The 20,646-nt window shown below is 44.3% G+C and overlaps 1 protein-coding gene across 2 annotated transcripts in view; it reads left to right on the top strand.

Moving 5' to 3' along the window:
• The first annotated feature begins 4,064 nt into the window (after positions 1 to 4,064).
• LOC106606694 (delphilin-like) overlaps positions 4,065 to 20,646 on the top strand; it is a 52,359-nt gene continuing 35,777 nt past the window's right edge. For both annotated transcript variants that reach the window (XM_045715526.2, XM_082972803.1), the window contains exons 1-3: positions 4,065 to 4,153; positions 4,467 to 4,799; positions 5,000 to 5,154. In XM_045715526.2, coding sequence (XP_045571482.2) covers positions 4,467 to 4,799; positions 5,000 to 5,154 — 488 coding nt within the window. In that variant the 5' untranslated portion in view covers positions 4,065 to 4,153. The remainder of the gene's footprint in view (positions 4,154 to 4,466; positions 4,800 to 4,999; positions 5,155 to 20,646) is intronic.

Raw genomic sequence — 20,646 nt, 5'->3', positions numbered from 1 at the left:
GTCCACGTAACCTATTACAGTGCAAGTTGGAGCTATCACGATATTGCTATCATTTCAGATCTACAAGAGTACTGTAACGGGTGATTTGAAACTGAACAGGTCTCTCACTTTCAGGTAGCCAGTTTGGAGGAGGTGCAAGCTTGACGTCAGTGTCTAACAGGGAACCAGGATTGCTCTCGTGCTGATCCTCAGCCAAGGTTCTGGAAGTTACCATCAGGTATAATAGACATTCACCAGCCTTGCTCCTTTTCCTCACCTCAGGAATGTAAGGATGGTATGCCACCTGGAATGTGTTACCTTTAACCTGTTCTCTCAATCTCAAGTTTCCTAGATGAACCTTGAGGAGCCATTGTGTGCCTACTGCCTATAGACTACAGTGCCTCAACACTGAGGTTGACACGCTCTAATCAGTGAGAAGTGTCCCTGGCTGGCTCTCCTCACTGTTTCTGGGTCAGTCCTCAGCCCTTAGAGAGGGCCCCATCTGAAAGAACCAGAGCGAGAGAGGGTTGGAGGAGAGTGAGTGAGAAAGAGAGAGAGGCAGAGGTATTTATAGAAAAATGGGGCTTCGCGCTACCTTTTCTCGCGAAAGAATCATTAGAGGACAAAGTGTCCCAGTTTTTGTATGGGCGCTCCACGATAGCAGCTAGCTAGGGCTGTGGGCCGACAGATTTTACCTGCGATGGGGAGCCTGACTTACAGACCGTCTCCTCTCTCTCCCAGCCTCCTCCTCCTCTTTTGCTCCATACCTCTGGTTCTTTGATCCGTGAAAGGAAGACATCAGCCTACTTGTACATGGATGTGACCTCCTGAGAGGGTTTGGGTTGTAGGTCTTGGTGGGGGTGCTGGAGCTGGGTACAGGAGCCAGAGAGAGGGTAAGGGCGTGACTGGGCACCAGAGATGGGGACTTTGGGCCGTTGACTGGACATGTCCTCGCGAACCTTGACCTCTCAGTAGACACCACCAGCGTCAAGATGAGGCGCTTTCTGAGCCGCAAGGGCCGCTTCTCGCTGCGCCAGAGCAAGTCTGGACCTCGCGGTGCCTCCAAAGATTTCTGTAAGTCTTTACTTTAATTCCTTTTTATTATTCCTCTTATCTGCTTCATCCCTCTCTTCTGAAGAGAGGAGGAGAAGAGACAGAAGAGAACAAAAGGACTAAAGCTGTGTGTGTGTATCTAGGTCGCGGGCTTCAGAAGTATTTCAGATTTGGAGAAGAGAGAAGAAGGCTGTGGGAAGTTTAATCTCGACGATGGGGTTGCGTGTCCTGGTACATCGGAGAAAGAAATGTTTGATTTAACCAATGTACTTTCTCACAGGTCTCGATGTCCCAAATTATTTTGACATGTTACATTAGACTTTGTTGTTTTTTGACACAAAACATGGAGACTTACAAAGTGAAATATAGAACGACGTGTTCTCACTGTGTTCTGAACTTTTATTCAGATAATCCGGGGCTCGTACATTTTCACAACACCATCACTTTTTATTTTCCCTGCAAAGTCAGTGTAGAACTATTTAATGATGCCACTGTTGCCAGCTTTTCTCCTTTGAATTTTCTCAAACTGATCTGACCATCCATTTCCTGTTCACTTTAAGAAATCCACACACAATAGGCTACCTTTACACATTGGTACTGAGTGAGAGAGAGAAAGAGAGAGTGTGTGTGCGTGAGTGTGTCTTCATGCACCCCTTTCTAAGAGAGAGAGAGCGATAAAGAGAGAGATACAGAAAGAGAAAGAGACAGAGGGAGAAAGAGAGAGTGTGTGTGTGTGTGTGTGTGTGTGTGTGTGTGTCTTCATGCACCCCTTCATAATGAGAGAAAGATTGCCACTTAAGACATTGAAATTGCATAAACTGCCTGCTGGAACCTATTAATCTTTTCATTAAACATTAATCCACATAGGATTACATGATCATATGGCCTATTAAATGAATAAGGCTGTGGCTGTAGACTCCAGTGTTAGGAGGTTAACAGTCTGGTACAGGAGAGAGAGAGAGGAGAATGAATGGGTACATCTCAATAATCTAAAGACGTTTCCTCCCCTTGTAACCAGCTTTCCTTTAACTGCACTAATCTGAAACAACTTGACAAGACAAACCAAGTAATGTTGATAGGCCTCGATCTGCCACTTTGCCTTCAGCTATCGCGTCTGTTCAGATCAGTGCAGATGAGTGAGAGGAGACGAGGATAGGAAGCCATTTTGTGGAGTATTGAGTGGCACCCGCTGACTGTAGTATGAGAATGAGGCCAGTGACCAGGGGAGGGCCAGCAGTTCAGAACAGAAAGATATGACAGACATAGGCTGAGTCCCAACAGTCTAAAACAGCATCCTTCGCTCATGTTCTGTCCTTCATGATCACTGGTCTTAAAGCAAGTTGATCTGTAAAAACAATATGGTGGAAACGTATTCAGTTTGACCTGTTCTTGACGGAGAGGACAGGTGGGCTCAAAACTATGTGGTGCTAATATTTGATCTCTCTAAACATTGACTATATTCACTCTTCAAACTAAAAGTATATTTGTTATTGATTGGGTTATTTCTCATTGATTGCTATTATATAATAAAGTCAAGTTTTTTCCAATAGTTGATGTTCCACTCTCGAACCCTCCAAGCGGGGCGTTATACTATGGAGGTATGATAGTCTGTTAAAAAGTGATACCATTGTGTTCGACCATTGTGGATGTCCCTTAAGAGCAGAAAAACCTTCTCAACCCATTTCATTCTTGTGACGCTTCAGTCTCTGGTTCTCTCGCCCATTCAGATGATGCTTTCCGTCAACAAATGGGCTGTCCTCCAATGAATAATCCAATGAATATCAGTAAGACTTTTAAACTAGTTTCAAGTCCCAGATCTGGGTTCAAATACTTTTAGCATTTTCTTTAGCCTGCCTGGGGTTCCAGATGGGTGGGGTTTGTAGTTTTGCAACAATTCCATTGGTTCCATTGTGCCAGGCAAGCTCAATCATGCCCAGATAAAGTATTTCAACCCAGGTCAGTCAAGTACAGCTACATTGTAGTAGTCTCTTCACTGCCACTTGTCTCCGCCTCTGAGACAAGCAACTGTGAAAAGAGACTACAATGTAGTTAAACGTAGACTCAGCGATACAAATGTACCATTAGCAGATCGGGACGACTTCCAAAACATCAAAGAGCGCGAAGCAAGAGGCAAATCTCCTCCGCAATTGTTGTCACGCAGCTATCATGTTGCAGGAGAGTGACGCAAACTCTCGTGAACATGTGCAGATGCTCTGTGGTGTGCATGCTCACAAGTGCAGCCTCTTGCATGGCACTCACTCTCCAGTATCTTTGGTTCTTCACACAGCTGCTCATATCGCTGAGTCTCCATTTAAATGGTATCATAATGTGACATTGCATGACATTGTTATTAAAATAATCTACACTCTTATGCCCCAAATACATCAAGGTGCCCTGGTTTTACCTGGCTCTGTCTTCAGTGTGTTCAGGTCATCCCAGGTTATCAGACCCTGCTTTGGATCCCTGGTCCAGAGGCAGGTCTGACCATGGTCTTACCTGGGTCTCCAACAGTGTATTTGGGGAAACCTGGATTCTCATTATAGTTCCTGAATTCCCGCCACGCCTCCTACTGGTGTAAAACAAATAAGGACCCATGAGGTTTTACCATTCTACCACAGCGGGAGGCGTGCATGTGACTGGGTCTATAATCTGGTATATTTGGGGATAGTATTTGAGAAAGGCATGGACTCTAGACCCTGGTAATAGTATCCTGGTCCCAGATCTGTTTGTGCTCTTGTCAACTACATTGCTGTCATTGCCAAGTCAAACATGTTCCATAAGGAGTTGTCAAGCCAGCAGAAACAGACTGGCACCCAGGCTATGTATAACAGGCTTAAGTAACCAACCTAATCCTGACTACTCTCCAGACCTGACCCTCCCGGCTACCAATCAGAACTGGCCGGAGGAGTTTGGGTTCACTCTGGGGGGCGCGGGCCCCAGCTACATCCTGTCTGTGATTGAGGGCAGCAGTGCCTACCTGGCGGGCCTGCAGCCTGGGGACCAGGTCGTGGACATCGAGGGCCAGGAGGTGTCCTCTCTCAGCACCCAGGCCCTGGTGGCCCTGGCACAGACTCTGAAGACTGTACCCCCCAGCATCGGAGTGGTGTCACGCATAGAACAGGTCTGGAACAGTTGGGAAATAATTTAGGCTTCAGTGATGCAGATAGTGGACATTTGACCTCGGTTTTTCACTAGAGACATTTTTTAAAGGCAGACAGGAGTTGGTTGTGACAGTGTTGTTGCATGTTACCTAAGCCTCAGTGTGATCACTACTACTGATCTGGAACTGTGAGCTGGGTAACACATAAGTCTAGGGCAAAATGACATGTACTTTCAAAACAATCTCCATTACTTGCCATGCAGATACTTATCAAATAGACAGTTTATTGACTTCACATCTAATTCTAATCTGACTGTTGCTTCCCCTTCCCTAGATGGACATCAACCCAGGCCCCGACGGCCGTTTCGGCTTCACCATCGTGGGAGACTGCCCCCTCTTGGTGGATGACTGCCTGCCCAACTCTCCGGCGGGCCGCAGCGGCCTCCGGGCCGGCGACTACGTCATGGAGATCAACGGGATCCCCGTCAAGCATCACGAAACGGCGGCGGCCATGATCAAGGTGGCACAGGGGCGCCCACTGCGTCTGGGCGTGCTCAGTATGAGACGGAGGATCAAGCGCCTCAGCCACAGTATGAGGGAGGTGTCACTGAGCGGGGATAGTGTCAGGCAGGACCGTGCACACAAGGCCCTGGAGTTTAACAAGAAGGTGTGTGGGTGGCAGGGGTGTGTGGGTGGCAGGGGTGTGTGCCTGCATCTTTGTCTTCTGTCTCTGCATGTCTCCGTCTACATCTCTGTGTCTGTCTCCGTCTCCAACTCTGTCTCTGTCTGTGTATCCATCTGTGGAGGTCTCCACACTCACAAGCCCACAGAGGTCAACAGGAAGTTGTGTTTATCTTCTTCTTGCAGGTGGAGGAGGTGCTTGGTGATGAGCCAGATATAAAGGAACAGCTGTTTGGTGTTCTGAAGCAGTACGCAGCCGAGCGGAACGTGGAGAACCTAGCTGAAGCTCTCCCAGACATCTTAATCAATGAGGACCATCAGCAGCTGATTGACAGCGTCAGGTACCAATCAGCTGATTATAACACGCTGTCATGGTCGGGTCAGACAAGGGCCCGGTTTCCCGATAAGCTTACAAATATTTGAACAATGCATTGTTCCTAAAACGGCCAAAGTTGTCACATGCGTTTCCCGAAACACCACATAGAGAGAACGTTCACTAAGTGCGTCATTAGAAAGAGAATGATTCCACAATACTGACGGCAGATCAGCTCCTAGAGAGATACTGTCACCTATGGCTGCAAATATTGAGGCGATTTAGACTATTCTAATGCTTACCCTACAAAGGACAGTTTGAAATGTACTGCGGGGGGAGGGGGGGGGGGCTGGATCAACTCAAGGTGTCATTAAATAAAAGCACCCCCTTCCCCAACAGTTGAAAAGTATATGGCAAATAGAAATCAAAACTGGATGGCTTTGAGAGTAGGTGTTGAGGGGAGCTGAAGGGTGGGGCGAAAAATAACAAGATAACTAATGTAAAATGTATATAGGTTCAAAACTTTTTGGGAAACATCACAGCACAGTTGAAAAATATATGGCAAGTAGAATATAATATATGGCAAATAGATCAAAATTGGATTTTGTTCAGCGATGGAGGGGTTGAGGGTAGCTGAAGGATGGGAATAAAAACAAACAAAAGACAACTAATGTAAAATATACTGTGTCTGTAAAATGTATATAGTATGTACTATATGAGCTGGAAGTAGAAGCCTAAGTGTTGTCCATTAGTTTACTTAAATTAGGGGAGGGGTTGTAGGGTTAGGGGTAATAATAAAGTAAAAAATATATTTAAAAAAATGTACCAGTCAGAACATTGGACACACCAACTCATTCAATGTTTTTTTTAATTTTTTTTTTTTACTATTTTCTACATTGTAGAATAATAGTGAAGACATCAAAACTATGAAATAACACATATGGAATCATGTAGTAACCAATAAAGTGTTTAACAAATCAAAATCTATTTGAGATTTTAGATTCTTCAAAGTAGCCACCCTTTCCCTTGATAACAGCTTTGCATGCGCTTGGCATTCTCTCAACCAGCTTCACCTGGAATGCTTTTCCAACAGTCTTGAAGGAGTTCCAACATATTCTGAGCACTTGTTGGCTACTTTTCCTTCACTCTGCGGTCCAACTCATCCCAAACCATCTCAATTGGGTTGAGGTCTGGTGATTGTGGAAGCCAGGTCATCTGATGCAGCACTCCATCACTCTCCTTCTTGGTCAAATAGTCCTTATACAGCCCGGTGGTGTGTTTTGGGTCATTGCACTATTGAAAAACAAATGATAGTCCCTCTAAGCGCAAACCAGATGACGTATCGCTGCAGAATGCTGTGGTAGCCATGCTGGTTAAGTGTGCCTTGAATTCTAAATAAATCCCAGACAGTGTCACCAGCAAAGCACCATCACACCTTCTCCTCCATGCTTCACGGTGGGAACCACACATGCGAAGATCATCCGTTCACCTACTCTGTGTCTTATAAAGACACAGTGGTTGGAACCAAAAATCTCAGACCAAAGGACAGATTTCCACCGGTCTAATGTCAATTGCTCATGTTTCTTGGCCCAAACAAATCTCTTCTTCTTATTGGTGTCCTTTAGTAGTGTTTTTTTGTTGCAGCAATTAGACCATGAAGGCCTGATTCTTCTCTGAACAGTTGATGTTGAGATGTGTCTGTTACTTGAACTCTGTGAAGCATTTATTTGGGCTGCAATTTCTGAGGCTGGTAACTCTAATGAACTTATCCTCTGCAGCAGAGATAACTCTGGGTGTTCCTTTCCTGTGGCGGTCCTCATGAGAGCCAGTTTCATCATAGCGCTTGATGTTTTTTGCGACTGCACTTGAAGAGACTTTCAAAGTTCTTGAAATGTTCCTCATTGACTGATCTTCATGTCTTAAAATAATGATGGGCTGTCATTTCTTTTTGCTTATTTGAGCTGTTCTTGCCATAATATGGACTTGATCTTTTACCAAATAGGGCTATCTTCTGTATATCTCCCCTACTTTGTCACAACACAACTGATTGGCTCAATCTCATTAAGAAGGAAATACATTTCACAAATTAACTTTTAACAAGGCACACCTGTTAATTGAAATGCATTCCAGGTAACTACCTCATGAAGCTGGTTGAGAGAATGCCAAGAGTGTGCAAAGCTGCCATCAAGGCAAAATATTGCTACTTTTAAGAATCTACGTTTTTGAGTAAAGCCAGAGTGTCTATGTATGCGGATGACTCAACACTATACACGTCAGCTACTACAGTGACTGAAATGACTGCAACACTCAACAAAGAGTTAGTTAGCAGTTAGTTTCAGAGTGGGTGGCAAGGAATAAGTTAGCCCACAATATCTCTAAAAGTAAAAGCGTTTTATTTGGAACCAAACACTCACTAAACCCTGACCCTCAACTAAATCTTGTAATACATAATGTGGAAACTGAGCAGGTTGAGATGACTAAACTGCTTGGAGTAACCCTAGATTGTAAACTGTCATGGTCAAAACATATTGATGCAGTAGTAGCTAAAATGGGGAGAAGTGCTCTGCCTTCTTAACAACACTATCAACAAGGCAGGTCCAACTGGCCCTGGTTTTGTCGCACCTTGACTACTGTTCAGTCGTGTGGTCAGGTGCCACAAAAAAGGATTTAGGAAAATTGCAATTGGCTCAGATAATATGCGTGTCAATCTCTCCTGGCTGAAAGTGGAGGAGAGATTATCTAACTTCATCACTACCTTTATTTATGAGAGGTATTGACATGTTGAATGCACCGAGCTGTCTGTCTAAACTACCGGCACACAGCTCAGACACCCATGCATACCCCTCAAGACATGCTACAAGTGGTCTCTTCACAGTCCCCAAGTCCAGAACAGACTATGGGAGGCACATAGTACTACAGAGAGCCATGACTACATGGAACTCTATTCCACATCAAGTAACTGATGCAAGAAGTAAAATTTGATTTTAAAAACAGATTAAAAAACACCTTATGGAACAGCGGGGACTGTGAAGCAGCACAAACATTGGCACAGACATATGCATACACACACAATAACATACGCACTATACATACACATGGATTTAGTACTGTAGATATGTGGTAGTGGTGGAGTAGGGGCCTGAGGGCACACAGTGTGTTGTGAATGTATTGTAATGTTTTTAAAATTGTATAAACTGCCTTAATTCTTCTGGACCCCAGGAAGAGTAGCTGCTGCTTTGGCAGCAGCTAATGGGGATCCATAATAAATACAAATAGCTGGTTGAGAGAATGCCAAGAGTGTGCAAAGCTGTCATCAAGGCAAAGGGTGGCTACTTTGAAGAATCTAAAATCTAAAATAGATTTTGATTTGTTTAACACTTTTTTGGTTGCTATATGATTCCATGTGTTATTTCATAGTTTTGATGTCTTCACTATTATTCTACAATGTAGAAAATAGTAAAAATAAAGAAAAACAGTTGAATGAGTTGGTGTGTCCAAAGTTTTGACTGGTACTGTATATATTTCAAATAATATATATATTTCAAATAAATATATATAAGGGGGATTGGAAATGATGCAGACAATTACAATGACAATTACAATGATAGAAGCCACAAAATATATGCAATATTAAAACTGATTCACCCCCTAAAAAACACAAATGCACACACACACACACACACACACACACACACACACACACACACACACACACACACACACACACACCACACACACACACACACACACACACACACACACACACACAATCGCTTTGATAGTCATATAGTTCTCTGAGTCACATCCTGTCATAGTGACTAGTGACTCTTCTCCCTGATGGGTTTTTAAAGGAGCTGCCAAGCATCACAATGCACAAACACCTTTGAGCACAACAGATTCAAACACACTTCCTTATCACACCCACCCATAGCAAAATAGACAACAAAGACTAACAGTGACAGTGTTATTGGTACACACTCATACACAGCGGTGGACAGATATTCAGTTACCAAGCTGATATAATCAGGACAGCATATTCATATTTTAGAGTGAGTGAACAGCCTTGGTGCCAGACCTGAGTTTGAAGATGCAGTTTGTGTTTGTATGTGTGTGATATGATTAGTGCTTTGATATTGGATATGTTTCATCAAGGTTGCTCACAGGGAAGGCTCAGACATGTGAAATGCTATGATGTCCATATACATACTGTATATAATGTTTATGATCTATGGTAAAATCTTAGATTCATCACATGGTGTAGTATTCCTAATTGCCCTCAAGGGGACTAATACCATTGTATTGAATTGAATCGAACCTGATTGAGTTGCACATTTTTATTTGTATGTTTTCATACTATTGTGAGAACATATGGAGCAGTCCTGGAAAACTGAACCCTTTGCGCAATCCCAAATTCATCTTGTCCATTTAGATTGATCGGTTCAGTTCAGCTCACCTGGATGACTTACTGTGCATTGAATCAGAACAATTGATTTTATCCACAGGGGGAGCTTTGAATGTTCATTGTAATGAATCATATTCAAGTGGTCTACCAATACCCGTTGTGTTTTAGTGTTCTACTACACAGAAATGAGCTTGGGGAGAGTCGAATAGACCTTAGTGTGTTTAATCAACCAGGACCAGTAAGTGTGCTGATATAGGATTAGTTTAGCCTTTTAGATCATATTGAATAGAATTATATGGGCAGGGGGGACCTGATCCTAGATCAGAACTTCTACTCAGAGATGCTTTATAAATACAGGCCCTGGTTGAGGTATTAATCGATATGGTAGTCTTGAACAATAATAGGTCTGCATTGGAGGAACAAGAGCAATTTAATTGCGTAACAATCAATATTTCATAGAAAAACTGCTTTCCTCATACTTTTTCCTCAGAATGGTGGCAGGAACAGAATCAGTTATGTGGCGAAGCTCAATGACTTTGATCAGATGTCACCAGTGGGCTGTCTCGTGGTGAGGACTGCCTGTTTGAAATCCTCCTCAGGCAGGAGATGTCAGTTTGGTTTGCATACTCCATGGTAACATCCCAAATAGCACTCTGTTCTCTATAAGGTCCACTACTTTTGACCAGGCTCTTCTCTAAACTAGTGCACTATGTAGGTAATAGGATGGCATTTGGGGACGCAGCCCATTTATCCCTCCGGTACAGAGGAAACTGTCAAAGTCCCCAGGGAATATCACGTTTCTTTCTTCTCAGCATTGATAGCGAAGTAGAAAATAAACACTTTTGTGTACGCAGGCACTTTCTGTGTGTCTGAGAGACTTATACACGACACACATTTTTTGCATCTCATTGTTGATTATGATCGTTTTTTCAGTCCCTTTATCCAGCTCTTAGCTTCTCTGCAGGCACTTTGCTGTTGGTGGTAGAGAGATGCACACGCAGTCACTCTCACGCTTACATCTGCTGCATCTGCACACTGCAGTGACGGGCTTTGGACACACACACACATACGCGCACACACACACATACACACACACACACACACACACACAGTTCCTTCCTCTGGTTTGGATTTGTAAACCCTGCAGAAAGCGATGCTGCTGATGATGACCTGCTTCAGGTGAGTACTGCTGCCTGGTGATCTGAGTGATGTCAGTACTGTGATTTGTCAGGTGTTGTGAAATAGACAGTTATGCAGGTGTTGTGTACTCCATAAGATACAGTAGAGGGGCGGCAGGTAGCCTAGCGGTTAGAGCATTGGGCCAGTAACCGAAAGGTTGCTGGTTCGAAAACCTGAGCCGACAAGGTGAAAAATCTGTCTACGTGCCCTTGAGCAAGGCACTTTACGCTAATTTGATCCAGGGGCACTGTACTATTATTAGTGACCCTGTTAAACACATTTCACTGCTTCTGTCTAGTGTATGTGACAATAAAACATTTATTTATTTTTATTGTGTGTGGAGGATTTTGGTTTGTTTGACTAAGCCTTTGGCCAGTTTGATTAGTTTTGTGTTCCTCTCATCTTCCTGTACTTGATCATGCCCTGAGGCCAGTTGTGATGGTGAAATGTCATAGAGTTTGGAGTTTAGAAGATTGCTGCTATTTGTCAACAACTGTACTAATGATGGTTGGTAGACAGGACTGTTTTGTCAGAACGCAATGGTACTAATACTTAGTTGATAGCTACTGTAGGCTAAATTCATGTCCTGGCTTCTCAATGGGCGTTGTTTGTTGCTTTCTCCTTCTTATACATTTTGTGCAGTGATGATGAGTTTCTCTCACCATCAAGGAATATTCCTAGCTCACTCTCCCCCCCTCCAAAAACAGAAGGCTCATATTGTTGTTGCATAACCAGTGTTGACTGAAGACTGGAGAGAGTTTAGTCTGCTCCCTCCCTCAGTGGGAGTGGAGGTAAAAGGTAATGTAACATAATGTGACAGATGTGATAATGGGAGAAGGTAATGTAATTTGGGTCTCATTTGTATCTGTCACAGCAGAATCTTACTCCCAAAGACTTCTCTTTTCTCTGCTCTCATCAGGGGCTTTTTGTAGGATTTGAAGACATTTGGGGCTTAGCCCAAAGCCAATAAGGGTGTGGGGGCATTCTCCCCCAGCCCCAAAAAAAGAAAGGAATTTCAACAGCTAAATGCATTACTTTGGTGCACTTTGAGGTGAACATTGAGAGATTAGAATATTGAGAGATTTGCCAAGGCAGCAGCTACTCTTCCTTGGGTCCAGCAACAGGTAACTTGCACCTTCCCACCTCCCACAGCAGACACTGCCATTACTCAATTGCAAATCTACTGTGTCTCTACTCTGGAACACTCTCTACTCTCTTCTCTGGACCAAATACATCTACAATGTATTGCCAAAAACCTCCATACCACTCAACAACTTCAAACAGACTCTGGCCTGTCCAATGAGCCAAATGGATTAAAGAATCCCACGGTACCCAATCTCTCTCACTCACTCACTCACACGCACACATGCACGCACGCTGTGCAGTAATTAGAATCCATAGAGCAGCTTTAAGTGATACAGTCCACTGTGTGCTCACCCCTCTGCCTCTCTCCATTATTTTCTTTGTGTAGTCTGCCCTCTTCTGTTGCTGTATCTTAGTCTTTTATGTTACTGTGTCTTGTCTACCCTCCTCTCTTTTCCTGTCCTGGTTGTAAAAAAATGTTTTAGTAGTAATTTCAGTGGCTTTTTTACCTAACCTGCAAATTCTTTGTAAACCATGTTTTACGTTTTCATTGTCTGTATTTCACCTGTTTTAATTTGTACAAATAAATAATTTACAGAGCAGCTTGAAGTGATACAGTCTACTGTGTGCTCAACCCACCTCTGTTCTCGCTCCATCTGCGCTCTTCTGTCACTTAAAGATGCTGAGCACTAATGCTAGCTTACTTGCATTAGCCAACCCTTATGCTGAGGGAGACTAGCTAGTTAGCTACCACCAACCCTGCACAAACCTGTGGCTAACTCAGCTGCTGATGCTGCACTTTGACTTAATGGCTGTTCTGCCCCCTCCACATCATTCACTGCTGCCTGCTCGTGCTCAACCTGCTTGCTTCTTTTTGCCTCTCTTTCGGAAGAAGTTCCAAATATCCATATTGGCTCTGTGCTATGCTACAGCCTCTGACTGAGTAACAGGCATTTTGCTGAGTGATGACATTGTCGTGACTTTACTTTCATTAGTCTGATGACTGTTATTTATTTAATCCACTAACTATGTTTAACTGTTACGTTAATAATTTAACGACTGACTCATTAGGAATTTGGGGCACCACGGAAGAGGTTGTTTAAAGAGTTACCATCTCCTGAATTAAACTCTATAAGGTATATATATATATTACATCGATAAACAGTCATCTTATTAATCATTACCTCGTATCGTATCATCATTCTGAACAGTCGTACCCTCATGCATCTGCAAAAACCCCAGCCTTACTCATGATTCAGTACTACACAAATTGGTTTCATTATTTATTTACTAGCCAACTAAATAATAACACAGAATAAACATACACACAATACGGCTTTTACACAACGACATGGAGAAGGAGAGAGGAAAAGACACTTATCGTCAATACATTTTCAGAACTATTCTCACGGTAATTATATAGTTTGCTGTAAGGGCTGTCTTCGTCGTCAGATGAAACAGAGAAGTCATCGTCAGAAAAGGTGGACCAATACGCAGCGGAGGATGTGTTCATCATTAGTGTTTTAATGAAAAAGAGAACACTACAAAAATAAACAAAAGACGACAGCAAACAGTTCTGTTAGGAAAACACACTAACAAAATACAATTACCCACAAAACCCAAAGGAAAAACATGCTCCTTATGTGTGACTCCCAATCAGCAACAACGAGCTTCAGCTGTGCCTGATTGGGAGCCACACACGGCCCAAAACGAAGAAATACAAAAACATAGAAAAAGGAACATAGAACGCCCACCCAATGTAACACCCTGGCCTAACCAAAATAAAGAACAAAAAAACCCTCTCTATGGCCAGGGCGTTAGATTTGCACATGAACCACCACTCATTTGGAATAAGAAATCATGAATGTATTTACCTATGGTTGCCTTTGTTCATCGTGTTGTCCTGAACAGAACTACAGAGTTCACTCTGTTCCATTCGATCCTGAAGCTGTCAAGGGACGAGAGCGGTCCACTGCATTGAGAAATCTAGACCAATCACTGCAGGCTCCGTGTCACTCTAGGTACTTTTTGCAGTGCCTGATATTGTCTAGCACAGTATATTGTATTGTTTATTTTTGCAATTAAAATCTGCCAGTAAAACCTTTTTTTTTCTTTTTTATACTGCATAACGCAAGTGATGTGTAGTTATGGAAACTCATATCAGACTGAAATGAAACAAACATATTTTTACATTTTTGGGCTGGACCAAAAACATTAAGTGTTAGGGAATAATGATGCCACTGACTCTCATTGCCCATAATCCCCTTATTCCATTAGGTGTTAGTCAGAGAGCTGTGACCCAGTCTGTAATGGGCAGACACAGACCTGGGCAGACACAGACCTGGGCAGGCACAGACCTGGGCAGACACAGACCTGGGCAGACACAGACCTGGGCAGGCACAGACCTGGGCAGGCACAGACCTGGGCAGACCTTGTTCACTGTCTTGTCGTGATATAATCAGTACTTTTCCTGTGTTTGTGACTCTGTCTGCACTCTGTAAGATTTACTGGTTGTTGTTAACCAGACAGATGGAAGATAACATTAGATTTTTACCTTAAAAAGGGACAAGAAAATGTGATTGATTTTGTTTGGTTGACAACTAAAATGTGTGCTTGTCACACCCTGACCTGTTTCACCTGTCCTTGTTATTGTCTCCAACCCCTCCAGGTGTTGCTTGTTTTCAAATTATTTATTTTTTAATTGTTACCCCTTACTTCTCCTCTCCTCGGCTTTTGAACCCCTCCAGGGGGCCACCATTTTTTCCAAGTTGGACCTTCGGAATGCCTACCACCTGGTTCGGATACGCGAAGGGGATGAGTGGAAGACAGCCTTCAACACAGCCAGCGGACATTATGAGTATCAGGTCATGCCGTTTGGACTCACCAGTGCCCCCGCTGTCTTTCAGGCTTTGGTAAACGATGTGCTCCAGGACATGCTCAACTGTTTTGTGTTCGTCTACCTTGACGACATCCTGTTTTTTTTCCGGTCTGCCCAAGAACATGTTCTTCACGTCAGGCAGGTCTTTCAGCGCCTCCTGGAGAACCAACTGTTCGTGAAAGCCGAGAAGTGTGTGTTCCACCGCTCTATAATCACTTTTCTGGGATATATCATTGCTGAGGGTAATGTCCAGATGGATCCTGGAAAGGTGAAAGCAGTGGTGGATTGGCCTCATCCTACATCCAAAGTGCAGTTTCAACATTTCCTAGGATTTGCAAACTTCTACCGCCGTTTCATTTGGGGTTACAGCACCCTGGCGGCCCCCTCTTGGCCCTCACTTCTCCCAAAGTACCGTTCAAATGGTCTCCTGCTGTCAACAAAGCCTTTGTGGACCTGAAGCATCGGTTCACAACAGCACCCATCCTCATCCATCCAGACCCGCCACGTCAATTTGTGGTTGTGGTTGAGGTGGATGCATCTGATGTTGGAGTTGGGGCCATCCTGTCCCAGCGATCTGCCCAGGACCAAAAGCTTCATCCCTGTGCCTTCCTGTCCCATCGTCTCAATTCTGCAGAGAGGAACTACGAAATAGGCAACCAAGAACTCCTGGTGGTCAAGATGGCGTTAGAAGAGTGGGGGCACTGGCTTGAAGGAGCAGAACAGCCATTCTTGGTCTGGACCGACCATAAAATCGGGACTCCGTACAGCCAAGTGCCTTAACTTTAGGCAGACCCAGTGGGCTCTGTTGTTTACCAGATTCAACTTCACCATTTCCTACCGCCCAGGATCCAAAAATGTGAAGCCTGACGCTCTCTCTCGCCAATACAGTTCCTCTGCCACACCCTCGGTCACCAAAACCATTCTCCCTACCTCATGCCTAGAAGCCAGAGTGGATTGGGGTATTGAGAGCCTGGTTTGCAAATCACAACGTTCCCAGCCTGGACCTGAAGGGGGCCCGGCCAACCGGCTGTTTGTCCCTAACTCAGTCCAGTCCCGGATCCTGGAATGGGCTCATTCCTCCAGGCTAACCTGTCATCCTGGTTACCACCCTACCCTAGCCTTCCTTCGACAACATTTCTGGTGGCCCACAATGGTTCCTGACGTCTCTGCCTTCATCGCCTCATGCACCGTGTACGCCAAGAACAAGACTCCACGGCAAGCTCCTTCTGGCCTTCTTCAACCACTACCAGTCCCTCATCGTCCCTGGTCCCATATCTCTCTGGGCTTTGTCACTGGGCTTCCCCCGTCTGATGGCATCACAGTCATTCTGACAGTGGTGGATCAGTTTTCTAAGGCTGCTCATTTCATCCCTCTCCCTAAACTACCCTCTGCCAAGGAAACGACCCATCTCATGGTGCAGCACGTCTTCCGGATCCATGGTCTCCCGGTGGATATGGTTTCCGACCAAGGTCCTCAATTCTCATCTGAGTTTTGGAAGGCGTTCTGCACCCTTATTGGGGCATCAGCCAGGCTATCCTCCGGATTCCATCCCCAATCAAACGGAGCGAGCTAATCAGGACCTGGAGACCACCTTAAGATGCCTGGTTTCAACCAACCCCACTACCTGGAGCCGTCAACTGGTCTGGGTGGAGTATGCCCGGAACACCCTTCCCTGTTCTGCCACGGGACTCTCCCCTTTCGAGTGCTCCATGGGGTATCAACCTCCACTCTTCCCGGAACAAGAGCAGGAGGTTTGCGTACCCTTGGCCCAGATGTTTGTCCACCGCTGTCGACGTACCTGGAGAAGAGCCAGGGCGGCTATTCTCAAGACCAACTCCAGGTGTTGTTGACAAGCGGACCGTCGCCGGACCCCAGCTCCCCGCTACCGCATTGGGCAGAGGGTATGGCTTTCCACTCGGGTTCTGCCCCTTCGGGTAGAGTCCTGCAAGCTGTTTCCCCGTTTCATTGGTCCTTTTCCTATCAGAGTCCTGAGTTCCACTGCTGTCCGTCTTGTGTTACCCCGTACCCTCCGTATTCACCCTACCTTCCATGTGTCTAGGATTAAGCCTGTGTCTCACAGTCCTTTGTCTTCTGTTTCCAGGCCCGTCCCTCCCCCCCGGGTCAGCGATGGCCAGACAGCATATACGGTGAGACGCCTCCTGAGGGTTCGACCATGGGGCAGGGGTTTCCAGTAACTGCTTGATTGGGAGGGTTATGGCCCGGAGGAGAGGTGCTGGGTCCCTGCTAAAGACATTCTGTACCCGGCCCTCATCGCCGATTTTCACCGCCGACACCCCAGTCAGCCAGGTATGCACCCAGGTAGGTGCATACCTGCCTGCCTTTACCTCGAGCCTGTCTGCCACTCTGTACCTCCTGGACTCTGAACTGGTTTTGACATTTTGCCTGTCCACAACCATTCTCTTGCCTACCCCTTTTTGGATTATTTAACATCTTAAACTCCAACCATCTGCCTCCTGTGTCTGCATCTGGGTCTCACCATGTGTCATGATAGTGCTTTTGAACTGTACTTTGCACAGGTTTGAGTTCACATGGCATCGTACTACAGCATCCAGTTTGTTGTGAAACAGTTTTGCTCAGTTTTGAGGAGATTGAGGTCCTGATTGATGTAAATGGTTGCTGATGAGGTTCTATCTCTGGAATATAGTCTAAAACCCTGCAGCTCCAGCTGTTGCCATTTGGACTAATGTAGATTGTCCTGTGTTGCTTGCTGTACTTTATTGTTTTCATCCCTCTGACCTTTGCTGGGCAGTGATGGGCTAGATTTGACTAACATATGCATCTCTACTAGCCTCGTACGAACCATTCTAATCTCGCAAGCTCACATTCGGTTTTGCTACACGGATACATATAGTGTCTCCAATGCTACATCTCCAATGCCTCCCTACATAGATTACCATGTGAGAACAGCAGCGTGTGCGTCACACCTCCACCACTGTCTCAGTCCCTCTCATCAATATTAACCTCTTACATCTAGATGTTCCGCTACCGTAACACCTGCTCCAATATCAAATGATGGGCGTGGCGCGAAATACAAATTCCTCTAAAATCCGAAAACTTCAATTTTTCAAACATATGACTATTTTACAGCATTTTAAAGACAAGACTCTCGTTAATCTAACCACACTGTCCGATTTCAAAAAGGCTTTACAGCGAAAGCAAAACATTAGATTATGTCAGCAGAGTACCCAGCCAGAAATAATCAGACTACCCATTTTTCAAGCTAGCATATAATGTCACAAAAAACAAAACCACAGCTAAATGCAGCACTAACCTTTGATGATCTTCATCAGATGACAACCCTAGGACATTATGTTATACAATGCATGCATGTTTTGTTCAATCAAGTTCATATTTATATCAGAACTAGCATACCCCCGCAAACCTCCGTTGAATTTACTAAATTACTCACGATAAACGTTCCCAAAAAACATAACAATTATTTTAAGAATTATAGATACAGAACTCCTCTATGCACTCGATATGTCCGATTTTAAAATAGCTTTTCGGTGAAAGCACATTTTACAATATTCTCAGTAGATAGCCCGGCATCACAGGGCTAGCTATTTAGACACCCACCAAGTTTAGCACTCACCAATATCAGATTTACTATTAGAAAAGTTTGATTACCTTTCCTGTTCTTCGTCAGAATGCACTCCCAGGACTTCTACTTCAATAACAAATGTTGGTTTGGTCCAAAATAATCCATCGTTATATCCAAATAGCGGCGTTTTGTTCGTGCGTTCTAGACACTATCCGAATGGTAAATAAGGGTCGTGCGCATGGCGCATTTCGTGACAAAAGATTTCTAAATATTTCATTACCGTGCTTCGAAGCATGTCAACCGCTGTTTAAAATCAATTTTTATGCCATTTTTCTCGTAAAAAAGCGATAATATTCCGACCGGGAATCTGTGTTTCGGCAAATAGAGGGAAAAACAGAAAGACGGGGGCGGCCAGTGCACAAGCGTAAGCCCTTTGTCCTCTGATAGACCACTTAGCAAAAGCGCTCGTGTGTTTCAGCCAGGGCTTTGAATTACGTCATTCAGCTTTTTCCCGGGCTCTGAGAGACCATGTGAGCCGTAGGAAGTGTCACGTTAGAGCAGAGATCCTTTGTAATGGATAGAGATGGCAAAGAAGTTCAAGAAATGGTCAGACAGGGTACTTCCTGTACAGAATCTTCTCACGTTTTGGCCTGCCAAATGAGTTCTGTTATACTCACAGACACCATTCAAACAGTTTTAGAAACTTTGGAGTGTTTTCTATCCAAAGCTAATAATTATATGCATATTCTAGTTTCTGGGCAGGACTAATAATCAGATTAAATCGGGTACGTTTTTTATCCAGCCGTGAAAATACTGCCCCCTAGCCATAACAGGTTAACTCTCTGTTTATAATGGGTGGACCCAGATGATCTGTCACTGGGTGTTTTCACAGACTTTTTTTATCTCTCTCTCTCTCTCTCTTTCATTATCTTTCCTCTTCTCTCTTTGATTATCACTGTCTTGGTGTGCACTTGCCCTGTGGATTCATAGGTGAAGTCACTGTCCTCTCCTGCTTCTTCGAAACTTGACCAGCCAGCTTGTGCTTCGGTCCCAGCCAATCTACCCATCTCTCCCCACGGATGTGTTCTATTTTTAAGCAGCCTACTTCTTTTAATAAATTCTCTCTTAGATTTCTGACGCAGTCGCCAGCAGAACTTCTTAAACTGACGAACAACCCATGGGTTAGCAACTGCTTGAACACTTTAATGTTCTGCAAAACATATAGTGATATGGGTGACAAGTGTCACCCATATCAAACAATGCAGCTTTGGAGAAGAGCATACAGTGCAGTATGTCCTGCAATGTTATGTGGTAGTTATTTGACATTATGTGGGCAAATAGTAAGTTGAAAGTCAGAAAATATTGGAGCATTGTTTATATGTCTCGTTAACTGGAAAGTTACAGAGACGTTTTATTGCTGCATGTCCTATCTAATAGTGTGGGTAAAGTTGGTATATAGTGTTTAAAGAGTCCCCTGTGAGTAGGTTTTCTGGGGGAGATTCCACCGCTGTGCTGTTGGCAACTGTTGTTGCAATTGATGTGTGATTCTCTGCTTCATATAATAGACCTCATTCCTTCTCTATCCATTCCATTACATAATTTGCTCATCAGTGGATCTTACAGTCTGTGCCGACCTGCCTCTGTAATTCAGAAGGGACTCTTCTCTCCTCTCTCCCTACTCACCCGTTCCTCCCTCCGTCCTCTGAGAGACTAGACGACTAAGTCTTTTCCATTCTCACTTTGGGTGACACCTTGGACACACATGAGCATTTTGGAATCGAGCGGTTGCCATGACCACCCCTGGGTGACCCAGTAGACAAGGAAAAGGGAGAGGAGGAGGAGAGGAGTGGAACAAAGAGAGGCGTATCATCTGACGCTGTCCTGAGGATGTTTTGGAGGTCTTGAGATTTTTGAGAGAGAGAGACACGCTTTTTATTCTTCTCTTACTCCATCTCTCTCTTTTTTGGGCGGCTGGCTTCCTACCCTGCAGCAAGCTCACCTTCTTCCTCTTCTCCTGTCTTTGTCCCCGCTGTTTCTCCATGAGAGTTATTTTCTTTATTTAAACCACATGAGGACTAATTACTCTTGTTAAGGACGAGGAGACGCCTACTTACCTTCTTGTTCAGAGCTCTTTCACAACTTCCTGGTACCCTGAAGAGGCATGGGGAGGGATAGGAGCATCTCCCGCCACTTTCGGTACAGTGCTCTGTGTGCTTTCATCTTAGTTATGCTCTTAGCTTGTTTAGCGCTGAGTTGACGAGTATTTGTTGATGTTGTTTGATAAAGCTTGGACATGAGAGTTGTTGTTATTTCTCTGTTGTCAAAACTTTTTGCCTTATTGTGAAAATAGCATCAACTGAGAATGTGTGCACTTGGCTTACAATAGTGTTTCTATTGCTTGAAGTCCATATTAAAG

Source organism: Salmo salar, chromosome 03 (assembly GCF_965601325.2).
Source record: "Salmo salar chromosome 03, fSalSal1, whole genome shotgun sequence".
NCBI classification, from domain to species: domain Eukaryota; kingdom Metazoa; phylum Chordata; class Actinopteri; order Salmoniformes; family Salmonidae; genus Salmo; species Salmo salar.
This window is presented reverse-complemented; position numbering and strand designations above follow the sequence as displayed.